Source organism: Nilaparvata lugens, chromosome 11, assembly GCF_014356525.2.
Source record: "Nilaparvata lugens isolate BPH chromosome 11, ASM1435652v1, whole genome shotgun sequence".
Taxonomy (NCBI): Eukaryota; Metazoa; Arthropoda; class Insecta; order Hemiptera; family Delphacidae; genus Nilaparvata; species Nilaparvata lugens.
Window position 1 is genome coordinate 7915431 of NC_052514.1, and position 17302 is coordinate 7932732.

Here is a 17302-nt window from a genome sequence, read left to right on the forward strand (position 1 = left end):
CACTGTCATTATAACGTGGACCTCACTATAGTAACTATATTACGCTGGCCACTAGCAGTAGGACATGCATGTCTATCATGTACACACACATGTTTTGTTGTCAGCGAAAGGCTTCCAACATGAAATTAACAACCAATAGCAATAAATAAACCTCTGGAAAATTAAAAATTTTAATGATACAAAAATAATTTGACCTCAAATAGAGCAGCGAAGAAAAAAAACAACAAAAGATCGAAGATACAAAAACACAAAACTTATTGCACGAAGCCTATCGCTGTGATGAGACAACAATGTATGACGTCATGTATGTCCTACTGATAAGAATTATAACCATAACCATAGTATTATAACATATTGTTCAGAGCTAAAACATTTCTCAGGTCAAGTACTAAGACATGGTGTGAGAATCAACCGAATCTGAAATACTTTTTGCATGCCAATATGTGATGACATTATTGTTCCTCTCGTCAACTACTATCATTCCTGAGAATTTTTCAATTTTTGACCATTTAATTTTGCAAAAATCCATGATTTAATATTCATGGATTACATGAGAAATGAAAGTCTCCCAAATTTAGTTGATATTTGGACTATGGATAGAGGTTCACCTAACAAGTGTCGTGCTATAGGCTAATATGAGACGTTTCGCTACAATACGGTACAGAGTGAGTTATTCACTGAAACAAAATCATCTTTTCTCCACTCACAGATCAGAAAAATCACTCATCTTCAAATGCTTATAACACAAGAATAGGAGTAGATTTTACAAAATCACAGATTTTTTTTTTTTTTGAGATGAATCAAATTGGTCATTGATTGATATTCTTTTTATATTGTATTTAATTTTGACTTTATTCTATAAATATATGTGTGAGTAGCCTATAGGACACAAGCTTCAAAAGCAATAACATATCAGATTTTCATTTACAGACATTTCATTTTTGAAAAGAAAACAATCAAAACAGTTTTTAAGAATTATTGATTGAGGTGAGGATGGATTATAATATAATCCATTATCATCATGATATTATCATTATGTTGTAGAATGTAAAGGATATTTGAATTTAGAGGTTTAATTGCCGCCATCGTTTTTGCACTGCCACGGCTGCTATTCAGGAAGCAGTAGCTCAGACAGCTGTTTCAGTCCAGTTTGCTTTTTTAGATCAGCTGCTTTTTATCAAACTTGTTGAGTTGTCGATGATTCATAGGTTATATTATTACGTTTTCTGTTTTACTGTTTGTTCTTGAGTCAAGTGTTGTTAACAAGACGTGTTTCATTTTTTTAAAATTAAGTTTGGCTTGATTACATCTTTTACATTATAGATTAAGTTTAAGTTTCATAAAACTTAATGCAATTGTACATTTCTAAAAAAGCATCTTATTCTTGAATTAATCTTTTGTGCAAAAAAAGGAAAGTTAGCATGCGTGACTCACGGTCTGTGAGTGTACAAGGAAAATGCTTCTCAGTTCAAATTTAAGTAAAATTATCTAAAAGAAATTCAGTTTACTCACCCACAAAAATTTAATTTGGTAAGTTACTTTGGTACTACAAATAACCTTACAAATTCTGCAATATTTATTAGGTACCAATTTACTTTTTCATTTAAGCTTATAAGCCTAAGTACTATTCAATTTATTTATTATTTGGATTTAAGTTCGATTTGCAATTAAATCTAGGTACACTAGGTGATTTTTTAACAATTCAATATTTGTGACATAGCCTATTACTTGATGGGCTACATATATTTCACGATAATGTATATTGAATACTGGAAGTTCTCTTTTCAACACCATAATTGATGTACCTTGCTGTATTTACAAGTAAACCTTACAAGTTTTTACAACTCGAAATTATACTTTTATCTATTCATATATAAATGTATTTTTTTCTTAGTACCTACACGACCTGCAGTATCAAAATTGAGTTATTTTGGCTTACGGAAATCCCTAAAAAATGAAAAGTGAAAACAGTAAAATAGTATGCTTATAGTGTACCGCACCAGAAAAACCATTGTTGTTATGACATAAGTGTAGATCAATAGCAACACTAAAACATTTATTATAGTGTCAAGGTTATATTGCCAAGGTCATTCCCATTTTTAAATCCGGCTCTAAATCTTCAATCAATAATTTTCGGCCCATTTCCATGTTAGGTGTATTTACCAATTTGGAAAAATTGTTAAAATTCAATTACAGTCTTATTTAGAATCAAATAATTTGTTAGTTTCCAATCAGTATGGCTTCAGATTAAACAAGAATACATCAAATGCTCTGTTCGATATCACCAACGAAATAGTACAAAAGGTGGGCGAAGGTAATAATGTACTTATTACCTTCCTTGATATTGCCAAGGCATTTGATGCTGTGAACCGACCAAAACTATTGCAGAAATTGGAATGCTGTGGGGTCAGAGGTGTGACACTGCAATGGTTTCAAAGCTATCTACATGAACGGAAACAGACCTCCTGTATTAATAATATTTCCAGTGATATGTATAATGTAGATTACAGTGTGATTCAGGGAAGCACACTAGGCCCTTTACTTTTTCTGGTCTACATCAATAACCTCAGTAAAGTTCCCCTAGATAGCAAGATATTTCTATTTGCAGACGACACTGCAGTTGTATCATTTGGGACTACCTGGGAGGATGCTTTCAGTAAGGCTACCAAGGATCTCTTTGGTGTCAGGAAGTGGCTCGATCAGAACAAACTTACTCTGAATGTTGACAAAACTAAGTATTTGCCTATTTATTTCAAATCAAACAGTAGCCCAGTTCAGGAGATCCTCAGGCTCCACTCATGTGATGACTATCAGTCCACTACGTGTGACTGTGGGGTATTGCAGCAAGTGGAGCAGTACAGGTACCTTGGCGTTCTGATTCACCACAAATTAAGCTGGGCTCCACAAGCTATTTCACTGAAGCAGCGAGTGCGCAAAATGATATATATGCCTTCAGACAGCTAAGAGAGGTCCTCCCTTTACATCAACTGCGGGTGGCATACTACGCATATATCCAGTCAGTTCTTATGTATGGTGTCATAGCTTGGGGTGGAGCCTCCTCGTTTGCCTTGGAGCCGGTGGCGGTGGCACAGCGAGCAGTCATCAAGACATGTCTCAGGCGAGACTATCGCTACCCATCTAATCTTGTTTACCAAGAGATTCAAGTTTTTAATATTAGACAGCTTTACATAAGAGTTTTAATGAATTACATATACTACAACAAACACTTCATTTTCAATAATTTAGCTCATACTCATAATACAAGAAATCTAATTAACTTTGGTATTGCTCATCCCCGACTCCTACATAACTGCTTTAAAAATAATAGTAAATACATCTGTCATGTATTATATAGAAACGTTCCCAATAATTTAAAACAGCCTGAAAATTATAGTATTAACACCAAAAGCAACATTTGAGTAGATGGTTATTAGAAATTGGCAGGGATGCTGCAGAGCAACTGATTCAATCCGCCTTCTTATTCAGAACTTAGTGAATTTGCCATTTATAATGATTAAGTATAGCCTTTAAGCTACTATTTATATATTTGTCTGTATATACTTATTACCAGTATGGAATTTCATTGTGTGCAATTTATATTCTTGATTTGCTGATGAATGTTAGTTGATTCAATTGAAATAGTTTTAATTATACGTACAAAACATGAGAACATAATCTCAACTTGAAAGAACTCACTCTCCACTCACAGACTCAAGTCTTTGTGGAGAGTATTCACTGTTAAATGTGTAAATGAATTCTATAAATTTGTATTATGTTTTGTGAATAAAAAGTTATTTGATTTGATTGTCAAATCACAAAAAATACATGGTGGTAATTCATAATTAGTTTTATAGAAATATTTGATTGCTAGTATGCTACTAACCTCACATTGTATGACAAGTTTTTACAACTCGAAATTATACTTTTATCTATAGTGTATATAAAAAATGAATGTCTGTTTGTTTGTTTCCTGTAGACTCGAAAACTACTTGACAGAACGGCATGAAACTTTGGAAATATTTCGTGTGAGTATTGGGGATGGTTTCTGACCAGAAATTTTAATAGTAATCCATTCTACAGACCTATGTAATCATGATTCAAGATTATATTGTGATAATATGATTTAGCATCTAAAGTTATCAGCTGTATAATAAACACGTCACCCTGTGTGTGTACTAGTATTAAAACGGTAGTTCGGAGTTGAAGTTAGTTTAGTTGATTTGTACCAGCAGTAGATAATCATTGCTTAGAAGACCTATACAATTAATTATCACTCCCCTATCCTTGAGAAACTGGAAAATATTGGAAAAAAATTATTCACCTCATGGAAGAGAGTTGTTCATATTGCATTTATTAATTAGTGAAGAATGACAGACTAATTTACATTCTTTTGGAGTTTAGCTTAGCTTATATTCATCCTAAATTGGAAAGAGTATGAAATTCTGTGTAATTCATCGTACATCGCATATTTCCTGGACCATCTATTGACGATCAACAACTATGAAATAGTTATTTGTGCAACTAGTGCGCAAAGTGACAGTTTGCTGCACCGAAAGAAACGTTTACGAACGAGCCGTAGGCAAGGGCAGAATGGTTTCTTGAATGCAGCAGAAGAACTTTGCGCACGTATTTCACATTAAATTTTTCCTACATTACCATTGAATATGAAAAGTGGTTGATTATGGGTAAAATGATGGCTGAAATCCATCAAATGTTTGTATAATTTTGTTATTAATACCAACTTCAACTAAGCTAGTTTTTTATAATATTGCATTTGAATAATACATTAGATCATTGCAACCGAAAATTTTATGCCAGGTAGTGTGACCATTGATTTACACTTAGGCCGTATATTTTATTCTATTTTGAATTGGTAGCTTTAATTTGAACATGAAATATATTCTATTATTCGTCCATTTATTCTATTATTTTCACAGTATTATTATTGTTTGAAAACATGATTCTGTCGTCAATTCCACTCCATTATCATAAAATCTTGCAGGACTGCTGTATCATATTGAAACCACTCAACTTCAGTATGCAGTCCTACAAGTTAGTTTAAAAAATGTAATAGAAAATCAGTGATTTCAATTATAAATAAGTTATATTCTATCTACACCAAATTTAATCAATTTTTTTCACGTTACAGACGTCGCAATAAGAAGGCTGAACAATCGAACGTTGGGAGAGCTGAGCCACAACTTGATAAGGAGCCCATCCGTGGGTGCGGGTGCTGTGGTTTTGACCAATCAGGTGAAAGCAGTGGAGACCATGGAACCCCATTGGGGAATACAGGATCACCGGAACCGTAAGTGGGGTTCTTTAGCTCATTTGACCATCTTTTTGGCGGGGTTCACATTGGGGCGGTATCACCCTCGCTGCTTTTTGGCGGGGTTCATATCGGGGCGATATCACCGGATGATTCAAGGCGGGGTTCACAGCGGGCGATATCACCCACGTAACACACACTGAAAAATATTTTAAATGTAAAGGGATGATATAAAAATAGTTTCAGCTTCCCAGAACAGAAATAATCAAATGCCTGTCGAATTGCTGTCGGTCCTTTAGAGAGTTCCACGTCATAATGGCAGTAAAGAAAGATGAAAGAACAGCGTTGCCGATTCTCTGCCTTCTAGAATTCCTTTAGAATATATCTGATGGATATTATCAACTGTTCATTCTTGTTATAGATGATCGAGTGGAGAATGACTGTGCCGTTGATCAAGCTAATGTTAAAAAGTGTTGAGGATTAAAATTACATCTACAATTGATGGAGATAATTGTTGTATCAACTTGATACTATTTCTTACTCATCTTCTATTTATTTATATCCTGTTCTATTGATTGTAGAATTGAAGGTTGTGGATGTTTATTGTATTTGAAGGGACGGATTCAAGGATCCAAATGTTCAAAGAACCCCACACATCAATCGAAGCTTATTGTGTTCCCAAGTAGTATGTTAGTTAGGCAAACCAATACCTATGTCCTTTACAAGAACCAGGGGTTTTTCCCTATACTAACATTCCATTCATCACCTGGTTGCAATCATTGTTGCAATCCAGTGTGATATGCTTGGCAGTCTTTTCAGACTGATTATTACTCGTGATCTATGTGAGTTCCACTCCTGGCCTTCTTTGTACCTAGGTCCTTCCGCTGAGGAAGGGGCGGCCAAGTTGCCTCTAGGGCGCCCGGCCACCCTTGACACAGCCTCTTGACCCACATTGTGCCTGGTTTTTCACCCATCTCTGGTCTTATGAGTTTTTCTTTTTGCCCCTCCAAAACAGCCCTGATGGGGCAGATCCCGTGGGTTTGAAGGCAAGGCTACTTCTGGAGTTGCCTTGAGGTCCATTTTAGTCGCCTCCTAAGACAAGCAGGGATACTGTGAGTGAATTCTGGTTTTCAACACATTCTTGAGTACGATGATCGACTCAAAGCTCCCCCAACCCACAGGGGGCACGCATTTGTGGATGTAAAGTGTAGATAATTATCATTTACAGTTTATTATTTTAATTACATGTTTGGCTGTATTTGAATCGTTTGTCAGGCCCCCTATTATAGACCTTAACTAGTGACCTGCCAACATATAGGGTGGGTGAAAAGTGCGAGAACGGCTCAATTACTTATACACAAAGTTAATTTAACGGTGAGTGTGATTGGGTATCCTACTCAAATTGAAAATACTACTTTACTATGACTTGAAAAATCTGGTCCGCCATTTTGAATTCAACTTTATTTTTGCAAGTCTTCCTTCTACTTCCTACTGTGGTCATGCAATACATGATTTCGATACGGAATTTCAAGACAAAATGAATGCGAAACCGCACATCAATATCTCAAACCGTTTAGTGAGTTCCACGTGATAATGGCAGTAAAGAAAGATGAAAGAACAGCGTTGCCGATTCTCCGCCTTCTATAGAATATATCTGATGGATAATATCAACTGTTCATTCTTGTTATAGATAATCAATGATATGATAATCGTCAGGAAAATATGTTTTTAATTATCTTTAATATTACAGTAAAGGAAGAATTGGCTTATACACGTATGGGATACAAACAAAAAACTCTACGTTTTAGACTGCAGAAGTTAATACTGAACTGGGTCCCCGAGACCATAAGTGACTATTATCACTTAATTAGTCAGTTAGTGTGACTGAGTACAGAATTGTGATTGTTGATACTTCTTCCAAACAATTAGTATTACTTAAGTTTTGGCAGGCTCGAGTGGAGAATGACTGTTCCATCGATCAAGCGAATGTTAAAAAAGTGTTGAGGATTAAAATTACATCTATAGTGGATGGAGATAATTATTGTTGTATCAACTCGATACTATTTCTTACTCATCTTCTATTTATTTATATCCTTTTTTATTGATTGTAGAATTGAAGGTTGTGGATGTTTATTGTTTTTGAAGGGATGGGTTCAAGGATCCAAAGGTTCAAAGAACCCCACACGTCAATCGAAGCTTATTGTGTTCCCAAGTAGTATGTTAGTTAGGCAAACCAATACCTATGTCCTTTACAATAACCAGGGGTTTTTCCCTATACTAACATTCCATTCATCACCTGGTTGCAATCATTGTCGCAATCCAGTGTGATATGCTTGGAAGTCTCTTCAGACTGATTAGTACTCGTGATCTACGTGAGTTCCACTCTTGGCCTTTTTGTAGTCCTTCCGCTGAGAGAGGGGACGCCAAACTGCCTCTAGGGTGCCTGGCGCCAGGCCACTCTCGACTCAGCCTCTTGACCCACATTTGTGCCTGGAGTGTCGCCCATCTCTGGTCTCTTGAGTTTTTCTTTTTGCCCCTCCGAAACTGCCCTGATGGGGCAGATCCCGTGGGTTTGAAGGCAAGGCTACTTCTGGAGTTGCCTTGAGGTCCATTTTAGTTGCCTCCTATGACAAGCAGGGATACTGTGGGTGAATTCTGGTTTTCAACACATTCTTGAGTACGATGATCGACTCAAAGCTCCCCCAACCCACAGGGGGCACACATTTGTGGATGTAAAGTGTAGATAATTATCATTTACAGTTCATTATTTTAATTACATGTTTGGCTGTATTTGAATCGTTTGTCAGGCCCCCTATTATAGACCTTAACTAGTGACCTTGCCAACATATAGGGTGGGTGAAAAGTGCGAGAACGGCTCAATTACTTATACACAAAGATAATTTGACGGTGAGTGTGATTGGGCATCCTACTCAAATTGAAAATACTACTTTACTACGACTTGAAAAATCTGGTCCGCCATCTTGGATCCGCCATTTTGAATTCAACTTTAATTTTGCAAGTAGGAAGGTGGTCATGCAATACATGATTTCGATACGGAATTTCAAGACAAAATGAATGGCAAAACCGCACATCGATATCTCAAACCGTTTAGAAGATATTCACATTATTAATCAATATCACTTATGTATTTCATTTCCGATATCATATTGCATCATATTGATTGATAATGTGAATATCTTCTAAACGGTTTGAGATATTGATTGGCGGTTCTGGCCATTCATTTTTATGTCTTGGAATTCCATATCGAAATCATGTATCGCATGACAACCTTCCTATTCAAAAAATAAGTTGTATTCAAAATGGCGGACCAGATGCTTTAAGTCATAGTAAAGTAGTATTTCCTACTTTACTATAGTAGTATTTCCTACTTTACTATAGTAGTATTTCCTACTTTTTGGACTATAGTGTATAAATCAAAATTCGAGGAAGATACAGTTTTGGGCTGTGCCTGTTGGTCCTTCCCCAATCATTCTAAAGAATTGTGTTCTGTGTAGAACTAAAGTCATAGTAAAGTAGTATTTTCAATTTGAGTAGGATCCCCGATCACACCCACCTTTGAATAACATTTTTTATGACATACTAAGCCGTGCTCATACTTTTTTCTCTCCTTTCTGCTCTGAATAGTTTTGATTAATGATGTGAATATCTTCTAAACGGTTTGAGATATCGATTTGCGGTTTTCGACATTTATTTTTTCTTGAAATTCTGTATCGATATCATGTATCGCATGACCGAATTTTTCCTATTTAAAAAAATAAAGCTGCATTCTAAATGGCGCACCAGATGTTTTAAATCATAGTAAAGTAGTATTTTCTACTTTACTATAGTAGTATTTCCTACTTTTTGGACTATAGTGTATAAATCAAAATTCGGAGAAGATACAGTTTTGGGCTGTGCCTGTTGGTCCTTCCCCAATCATTCTAAAGAATTGTGTTCTGTGTATTAATAAATATAAACAATGCTTCTATGCTTTTGTACTCCAGAGCAAAGCTCGGTGCCCCGATATTGAATATGAATCAATATAAATTTTAGCGCTGTAAAGTATTCTTGCTTGTGATCAGCTGCAATCACCTGTGAGCTTCTAATTCTAAATCTCTTGCTGATGTTTGGTCTGGAATTGAACTAGATATGTAGCTTCTCTCATCTCACATTACCCAAAATAATATGTCTTGATCTTTAGTGCACATTACTTGAAAACATTCCATGCACTGCCATTTTTATTGTAACCATAACATTTGTAGGCCAATCTACTTTTAGTTTTCTGAAATTCTTTATCTGCTTTATCCCCTTATTCCTCCATTATTCAGTTGCAGGATACTGTGCCCATACACTAACAAAATCTATCAACATAACTAGTAGTTATGTGAACAGTAGACCTCGCGCAGTTATAAACCACAGCCTCCTCTGGCCAAACTATCCATCAGAGTGAATTATGTCGTGTCGGCGAGATATCAGTGTAAAGACGACTATATCTTCTAAACGGTTTGAGATATCAATTTGTGGTTTTCGCCATTCATTTTTTCTTGAAATTCTCTATCGAAATCATGTATCGCATGACTAATTTTTTCCTATTTAAAAAAATTGTTTGGGTTGGTGTATTGACAATGTTAATCATCTGTTGGAAACCACTACTATCATCAAAAGCTGACGGAGTTGAAAGCAGAGAAAGGTCGGGAGAAAATACTGTATGTTACTTTGAGTTATTAATTATTTCATGCAATTGATAATCCACTCGACAGCTGATTCATGATGAATTATTCGTGATTTTGACTGTAATATTGACGTATGAAGGAGGCTTATTATCCTTAAAAACAAAAATTTCGAAAAAACCTTACGTTGACGCGGAGTTCAAAAAGAACATACCTGTCAAATTTCATGAAATCTACTGTGGAATTTTGCCGTAAATGTGGAACATAAATATATAAACCTTCAAACATATTATAAACATGAAGAGAAATGCAAAACCGTCGATTTGAATCTTAGATCTCCCTTTGCTCGGTCATTTATGAGAATAATAATAATTATTATTAAACGAAAAACCCAATTAAACTGTCAATTTGGTATAATGTTAAGCATTACTGACTGGCAGTTAGGAGATAAAGGGTTTGTTTGCTGGACTGGCAAATAATTTTTGGATAATAGCGCTCATCGAATTTTCATGTAGCTGTTGTCAATATTTGCAGTAGCAGAAGTCTACGGGGTGATTCACAGCATTTGATTGGGGTTTTCGTTTAATAATAATTATTCATTAAGTAGTATTTCCTACTTTACTATAGTAGTATTTCCTACTTCACTATAGTAGTATTTCCTACTTTACTATAGTAGTATTTCCTACTTCACTATAGTAGTATTTCCTACTTCACTATAGTAGTATTTCCTACTTTACTATACTAGTATTTCCTACTTTACTATATTAGTATTTCCTACTTCACTATAGTAGTATTTCCTACTTTACTTTAGTAGTATTTCCTACTTTACTATAGTAGTATTTCCTACTTTTTGGACTATAGTGTATAAATCAAAATTCGAGGAAGATACAGTTTTGTCCTTCCCCAATCATTCTAAAGAATTGTGTTCTGTGTAGAACTAAAGTCATAGTAAAGTAGTATTTTCAATTTGAGTAGGATCCCCGATCACACCCACCTTTGAATAACATTTTTTATGACATACTAAGCCGTGCTCATACTTCTTTTTCTCCTTTCTGCTTCGAATAGTTTTGATTAATGATGTGAATATCTTCTAAACGGTTTGAGATATCGATTTGCGGTTTTCGCCGCAAATCTCTTGCTGATGTTTGGTCTGGAATTGAACTAGATATGTAGCTTCTCTCATCTCACATTACTCAAAATAATACGTCTTGATCTCTTTAGTGCACATTACTTGAAAACATTCCATGCACTGCCATCTTTATTGTAACCATAACATTTGTAGGCCAATCTACTTTTAGTTTTCTGAAATTCTTTATCTGCTTTATCCCCTTATTCCTCCATTATTCAGTTGCAGGATACTGTGCACCTGTACGGACAAACAGCCCATACACTAACAAAATCTTTTAACATAACTAGTAGTTATGTGAACAGTAGACCTCGCGCAGTTATAAACCACAGCCTCCTCCTTTATAGAGATGGTAAATACCTGTCATTTATGATTAAACACATGTGATTTATGATTAAATACATAAATTATCCTTTGTGGAGCCCAATGAAGAGCAGAAACAGGACCCAATGAAGGACTAAAACAGGGTCACATACTTCATAAATATCCGTCCTTCAGTTCAGTGTGACTGTGGTGCTCCTATAATCTATAGTTTAGGCATCGGATGTTTCAGGATATGATCAAAGCTTACAACTAGGCCCTCCCCGCCACTGCTAATGGCAATCATATGCTGCTGACCATTTGCCAATGCTGCCCCATCAGCTCTTGAATGGCTTCTCATTCAGATTCGAATTTGTATTAATCACAGAGGTTTATCTTTGTACTGATCTGTCACGTGTACAAAAGATAGTTGTAATAATTAATATTTCTAAAATCACTTCACTTTCAGAAATGGCCAAAGTAGGTCGAAACTAGTCATTAAAATGTTTCAATAAAAGGATACTAAAAGTTTTTTTATTGTTTTTATTAATTTTAATATTTCTTTTGTTTTCATCATGCCATTCGCTGTATATTTGTTTTATTTCCTTTTTTGACAGGATTACTTTGGAGTCAATGGACTTCGTTGGTTCCTTTCCTGAAGAAGTGACAGATATGATTTTGTCACTTCTGTCGGCAAATGATCTGGAAAATTGTAGCAGTGTGAGCCAGCTTTGGAGCAGCACAATCAAACGTTTTCAACAACAACAAATATCGCGTTTGAAATACAATTGGGAAAACGGAAAATATTCTGTACACTGTTTCCCCATAAGTGAAGAGTTTACAACTGTATATACATATAAAATACATATGTAGAGATATATTTAAATATTGGAAGTCTCGAAGTACTCTCTTCTAATTTGCCTTATGACCACTTCATCCTCTACCCTCTATATATGCACAAAAAAGCTTCAAATCAATTTCATTTTTCCATAGTTGGTATTGATGCAGAGTTGGGGATGACATTCAATATTTTTCAATACCCTATTTTCCCAGGTAGCATAAAGAAGGTATGGGTCATGGGAGACTCATTGATATGGTTTACTGAATCTGAATATGAATCAGTAGCATCGTTACATTACTACAATGCTTCATTAGTGCCCAACACTGAAAAGAGAACTATTTATAAATGTGCATTCTCCCATCGAATAACATCCCTGAGAATGGATAGAAACTACATCGCTATTGCCGACGATAACGGGTATGTGAAGGTCTGGTGTAAACATACTCTTGAACTAAAATTCGAGCAGAACCATGCCTTTTATTCACAGCATATTAGTTTATTTGATGGTTGCCTTGTCATCTCCAAACCTGAGATTGGTCTGCATGTATATCACAAAATATATCCTACTGCTTCTGTAATTCAAATTCACAACTTGAAAAGTGATCCGAACCATTGCTCCACTCTCAAACACACTTTCTCTGTTGATGGACAAGTTCAAAGTCTGGATTCAAACAGTCATTTCATTTTCCTGATATTTGAGCACAAATTAATCCAAGTAATCAGTAAACAGAGTTACTCCATCATCTATTCCCACAAGTATGACTCATTTCTTACTCGTGAAATTCAACGCGCACATGATGACTATATAGTTGTTAAAGAAGTTTCCAATGATCAAAGATACAGAATATTGAATCTAGTCACTAGACAGTGGTCAGACATTATTCCATCTTGCGCCAAAAAACTGTGGACTGTGTTTGATAATATTGCTGTGATTTCTAATTGGTCTGACAAAACTCTTCACGTTTTTGACTGGAAAAGGAATACACAACTGCTTACTTTGGCAATCCCCGAGCAGATAAGTAGAAGGTATATTGTTATGAGTGTAACAGAGTTGAGAATTGTAATTGTTGATTTCTATTCCAATCAAGTAGTAGTATTCAAGTTTGGGTAGGCTGAAGTGGAGGATAACTCTGGTATGCTATTGATATTGACGAATCAAAATTATCCAGTGTCTGTTGTGGAAAAATTATATTGGTATCATATCCTTATTACTTCTTGCTCTGACCCTTGAATTGAACATTGTTCTTGCAACATTTAGTTTCGTGTGTTGTTGTTTCAGTGAATGTTAACTTTGATTATGATTCAAAATAATGTCTATCATATCAACTTGATTAGTTTTCTCGTCATTAATTGCTCTGATTGTAGAATTGGGTGTTGTTTTGGAGTCATTCGGAAATGATTTCGTATTTATAGTCTAATTCTCCCATGAATGAAATCCAAATGTGTTAGGCTGGCCACTAACTGTAGGACATGCATGCACACACACATGTTCATCATGCATGTCTTGTCATCAGGGAGAGGCAGCTAACATAATATAAATAACCACTAACAATGAATAAACCACTAGAAAATCACAAATAATAATCATAAACCTAATTCAAACTCAGAGTAGTGAAGAAGAAATAACCAACAAAAAATCGAAGATTCAAAATCGTAACCACAATAACTTTTGCCCTGTGATGAATGACACAACAATGTATATTGTCATGTGTATTATGCATGTCCTGTCGTTAGTGGTCAACCTTAAAAGAATTAAGAAAATTTCTGAACTATTGTCTTCCAATACAGGTGTTCAGGTAATTTTTTATTTATCCAATTTGACTGTAGTAGGCCTACTACTCCAAATCTTCGGAATGTCTTATATACTGGAATAATAATTTGATCTGTGCTACTTTGGTGGCTGTATATCTGTATTGAATGGTTTGTCAACTGTGGTTTTATTTTCTCATACACTTTTCTTCTTCATGAGATGTGGAGGGTTTTTGAAAAAGGTGCTTTTCCCACAAAACCTGGATGTTTCTTATCAAGATGAATATTCTAAAAACTCCTACTACTGTTAAAAATCGAGGAAATCCTTATTAAAAATTTCGTTTGTCAAAATTTACTTTATGCTTTTGTCAACAGGGATTCATTCCCTGAAAGACCTGGTCGTCATAGATTGTGTGGAAGGTTATTATAAAAAGGTTTTGCAGCTTCTAAAACATATATTATGTTGTCAGGGACAATATTCCTACTATTATTACAAATGCTGTTGAAAAATATCGAGACAGTCTATTCTCAAAAAGTCATCATTATTCAAAATCTCTAACAGGTTTTCGGCCGATTATCGATCCAATTGTACACATTCATTGAAATGATAGAAAATGGAACAATTGCTCTCAAGAAAAGCAAATAGTATTTCTCAACCGAATTAGGCTAATACTTTCTATTCTGGATGGTTTTGGAGTTGGACATTTTGTACCATCCAAATAGTTCAATAATTTTCGAATCAATGCATATCAATTCATCTTGCATCAATTCTCAATTGAAACACTGTTTTGTCCTGTTGTGAAGATTATTGATTGATAATATCTCCATTTTAAATGGATATTGAGCTTTAAAATTTCTTCCCGATCCAGTTTTGGAAGCGACTAGAGTTGTAGTTTCTCTCATATCACAGAATCACCTCCATCAAAATGATAATTTCTACACAATAATTGTTCAAAATGACTTTTCCAATGTGTTAATAACGGTTGTATAAACCTACATCAGTTCTGTGAGATAATATATCAAATATCGAAGATACAGAAGTATAATTCAAAATGCACATGATGGTTGTATAGTTGTAAATGAAGGCCTCAGATATCACAGATACCACAGATTCAGAAATAGAATTCCAAGTACTTTCAATGTTCGAAGATACAGAATATTGAATCTAGTCACTAGAGAGTGGTCAGACATTCCATCTTACACCAAAAATCTGTGTACTGTGTTTGACAATATTGCTGTGATTCGCAATCGGTCTGACAAAACACTTCGAGTTTTTGACTGGATAAGGGAAAACCCAACCGCTTACTTTGAAAATCCCTGAGCAAATAAGTGACGAATATGTCCTTGTCAGTGTGACTGAGATGAGAATTGTAATTGTTGATACCTCTTCCAATCAAGTAGTAGTATTCAAGTTTGGGTAGGCTGAAGTGGAGCATAACTCTGGTATGCTGTTGATTCTATGAATGTTAACAATATAGGTTTTTAGGTAATTTTTTTACTCTAATTGTATATGACTGTAGTGGGCCTACTACTCCTTCTGTAGTGGGCCTAATCTTCTGAATGTCTTATATACAGGAATAATAATTTGATCTGTGCCACTTTGGTGGCTGTATATCTGTATTGATTGGTTTGTAAAACTGTGGTTTTATTTTTTCAAACATTTTTCTTCGTCATGAGATGTGGAGGGTTATTGATGAATCTGCTTTCCTTCACCAAAACATAGGTTATCTTAGATCTCAACAACTCCTACCAATGTTATTAAAAACGAGGAATCCTTATTTGAAATTTCGTTAGTCTCAACTTAATGCTTCCCTGCTGATTTGTCACTCTTCAACTATGTCTCTATTCAGCTTGGCTCTCATTTTCATTAAATGGTAGACTGTTGTAATTTTTTGTTGTTTAGGGGTGGACATTCTAAACTCTCCACCAAAACGTATTTTTTCTTAGATCTAAACAACTCGTACCAATGTTCTTAAAAAAACGAGGAATCCTTAATCGAAATTTCGTTGGTCATAATAACTTAATGCTTTACTGCTGATTTGTCACTCTTATATGTCTCTATTCAGCTTGGCTCTCATTTTCAGGATAGACTGTTGTAATGTTTTGTTGTGGAAAGTTTAGGGGTGGTCAATCTGAACTGAAAGCCTGTTATTTCCATCCATTCATTGTAATAATTTGTGAGTTACAGTATTATCAATTTGAATATGCTCAATCATGATTTAAATGCTTCATTATTATTGCTCAATCTTTTGAAATGCTTCAAATTTTTCACTTGAAGTATTGTGTCGTCCTGTTGTGCTACTTACAGCTTGAAGTCATCTCCATTCAAAAACAGTTATGATCCACAAAATCTCATCCAAATACTCTGGTCTGGAACTAGAGTAAAACTGTAGCTTGTCTCGTCTCACAGAATGGCTTCATTACCTAACCTCAAGCCTAGATCCTTAGTGCCCATTACACTCCTTGCACTGCCTTTTCTATTAAATCATAATATTTTTTGCATCTACCTACATCAGTTTTATGAGATAATTATCTTTTTTCAACAGATTTACTTTGAAGACAATGGATTTTGTAGCTTCCTTCCCACAAGAATTGACAGATATGATCTTGTCACATCTAACAGTGAGTGATCTGGAATATTGTAGCGATGTTAGTCAGATGTGGAGTAGGGCAATCAAAATTTTCAAACATAGGCAATATGCACGGCTAAAATATAATTTGGAAAATGGAATATACTCTGTCCATCGTTTGTCAATCAGTGATGATTTTGAGTGTGCCCAGGTTCCTACTATAGAAGTACTTCCGTCAAATTTTAATCATGATCAGTGCCTCTTTTACCCTGTATTCATGGCCAAAAAGGGAACTCGTATCCCGTTTCATTTTTGTTTGATACGTATTGATGCAGAGTTAAGAAAAACGATAGATTTTCTATTTGAATTTCGTCCCCCATACTACATACAGAATGCTTGTGTCATGTAAGGCTGTCTTATTTGGCTGGAATCTTTCGGAACTGTGAAATACTATAGGCCTAATGCCACTCTGGGGTCGAATAGTAAAGTGGAAACTTTTGAAAAAGAAAATCATGCCATTCCAAATGACAGTTCTCTCACAACGGACAGAGACCACATTGTTGTATCCAACTGTAGGAATAATTTCCTAAAAGTTTGGTGCAAACAGTCACATGAATCAATATTAGAATCCAAGTGTAATAAATCCTCTATACAAAAGATAAGTTTATGCAATGGTTACCTAATCATTCAATGCTGGAATAAAATCTGGAATTGAAATTCACAACTTGACAAATGATGCAAACAGTACACTCAAACACACTTTTACTCTCTTGTTTG

General features: G+C 35.1%; 1 protein-coding gene across 5 annotated transcripts; it reads left to right on the forward strand.

The window, feature by feature from the left end:
* Window positions 1-923: 923 nt before the first annotated feature.
* LOC111059640 lies at window positions 924-14125 on the forward strand. Of its 5 annotated transcripts, none has more exons than XM_039437514.1 (4): window positions 924-1530; window positions 2609-4025; window positions 5150-5308; window positions 11983-14125. In XM_039437514.1, the coding sequence occupies exon 4, from the start codon at window positions 12319-12321 to the stop codon at window positions 13315-13317; it is 999 nt and encodes a 332-aa protein (XP_039293448.1). In that variant the 5' UTR covers window positions 924-1530; window positions 2609-4025; window positions 5150-5308; window positions 11983-12318; the 3' UTR covers window positions 13318-14125. The 5 variants fall into 5 exon arrangements, with proteins under 5 accessions (XP_039293448.1, XP_039293449.1, XP_039293447.1 ...); XM_039437513.1 differs by having other exon boundaries at window positions 1050-1530; window positions 3977-4025; XM_039437518.1 differs by having other exon boundaries at window positions 1134-1530.
* Window positions 14126-17302: the final 3177 nt, after the last annotated feature.

Excerpts from the sequence above, each read along its gene's own strand:
- LOC111059640 (XM_039437514.1), top strand. The coding sequence starts at position 12,319 with ATGCACAAAAAAGCTTCAAATCAATTTCATTTTTCCATAGTTGGTATT.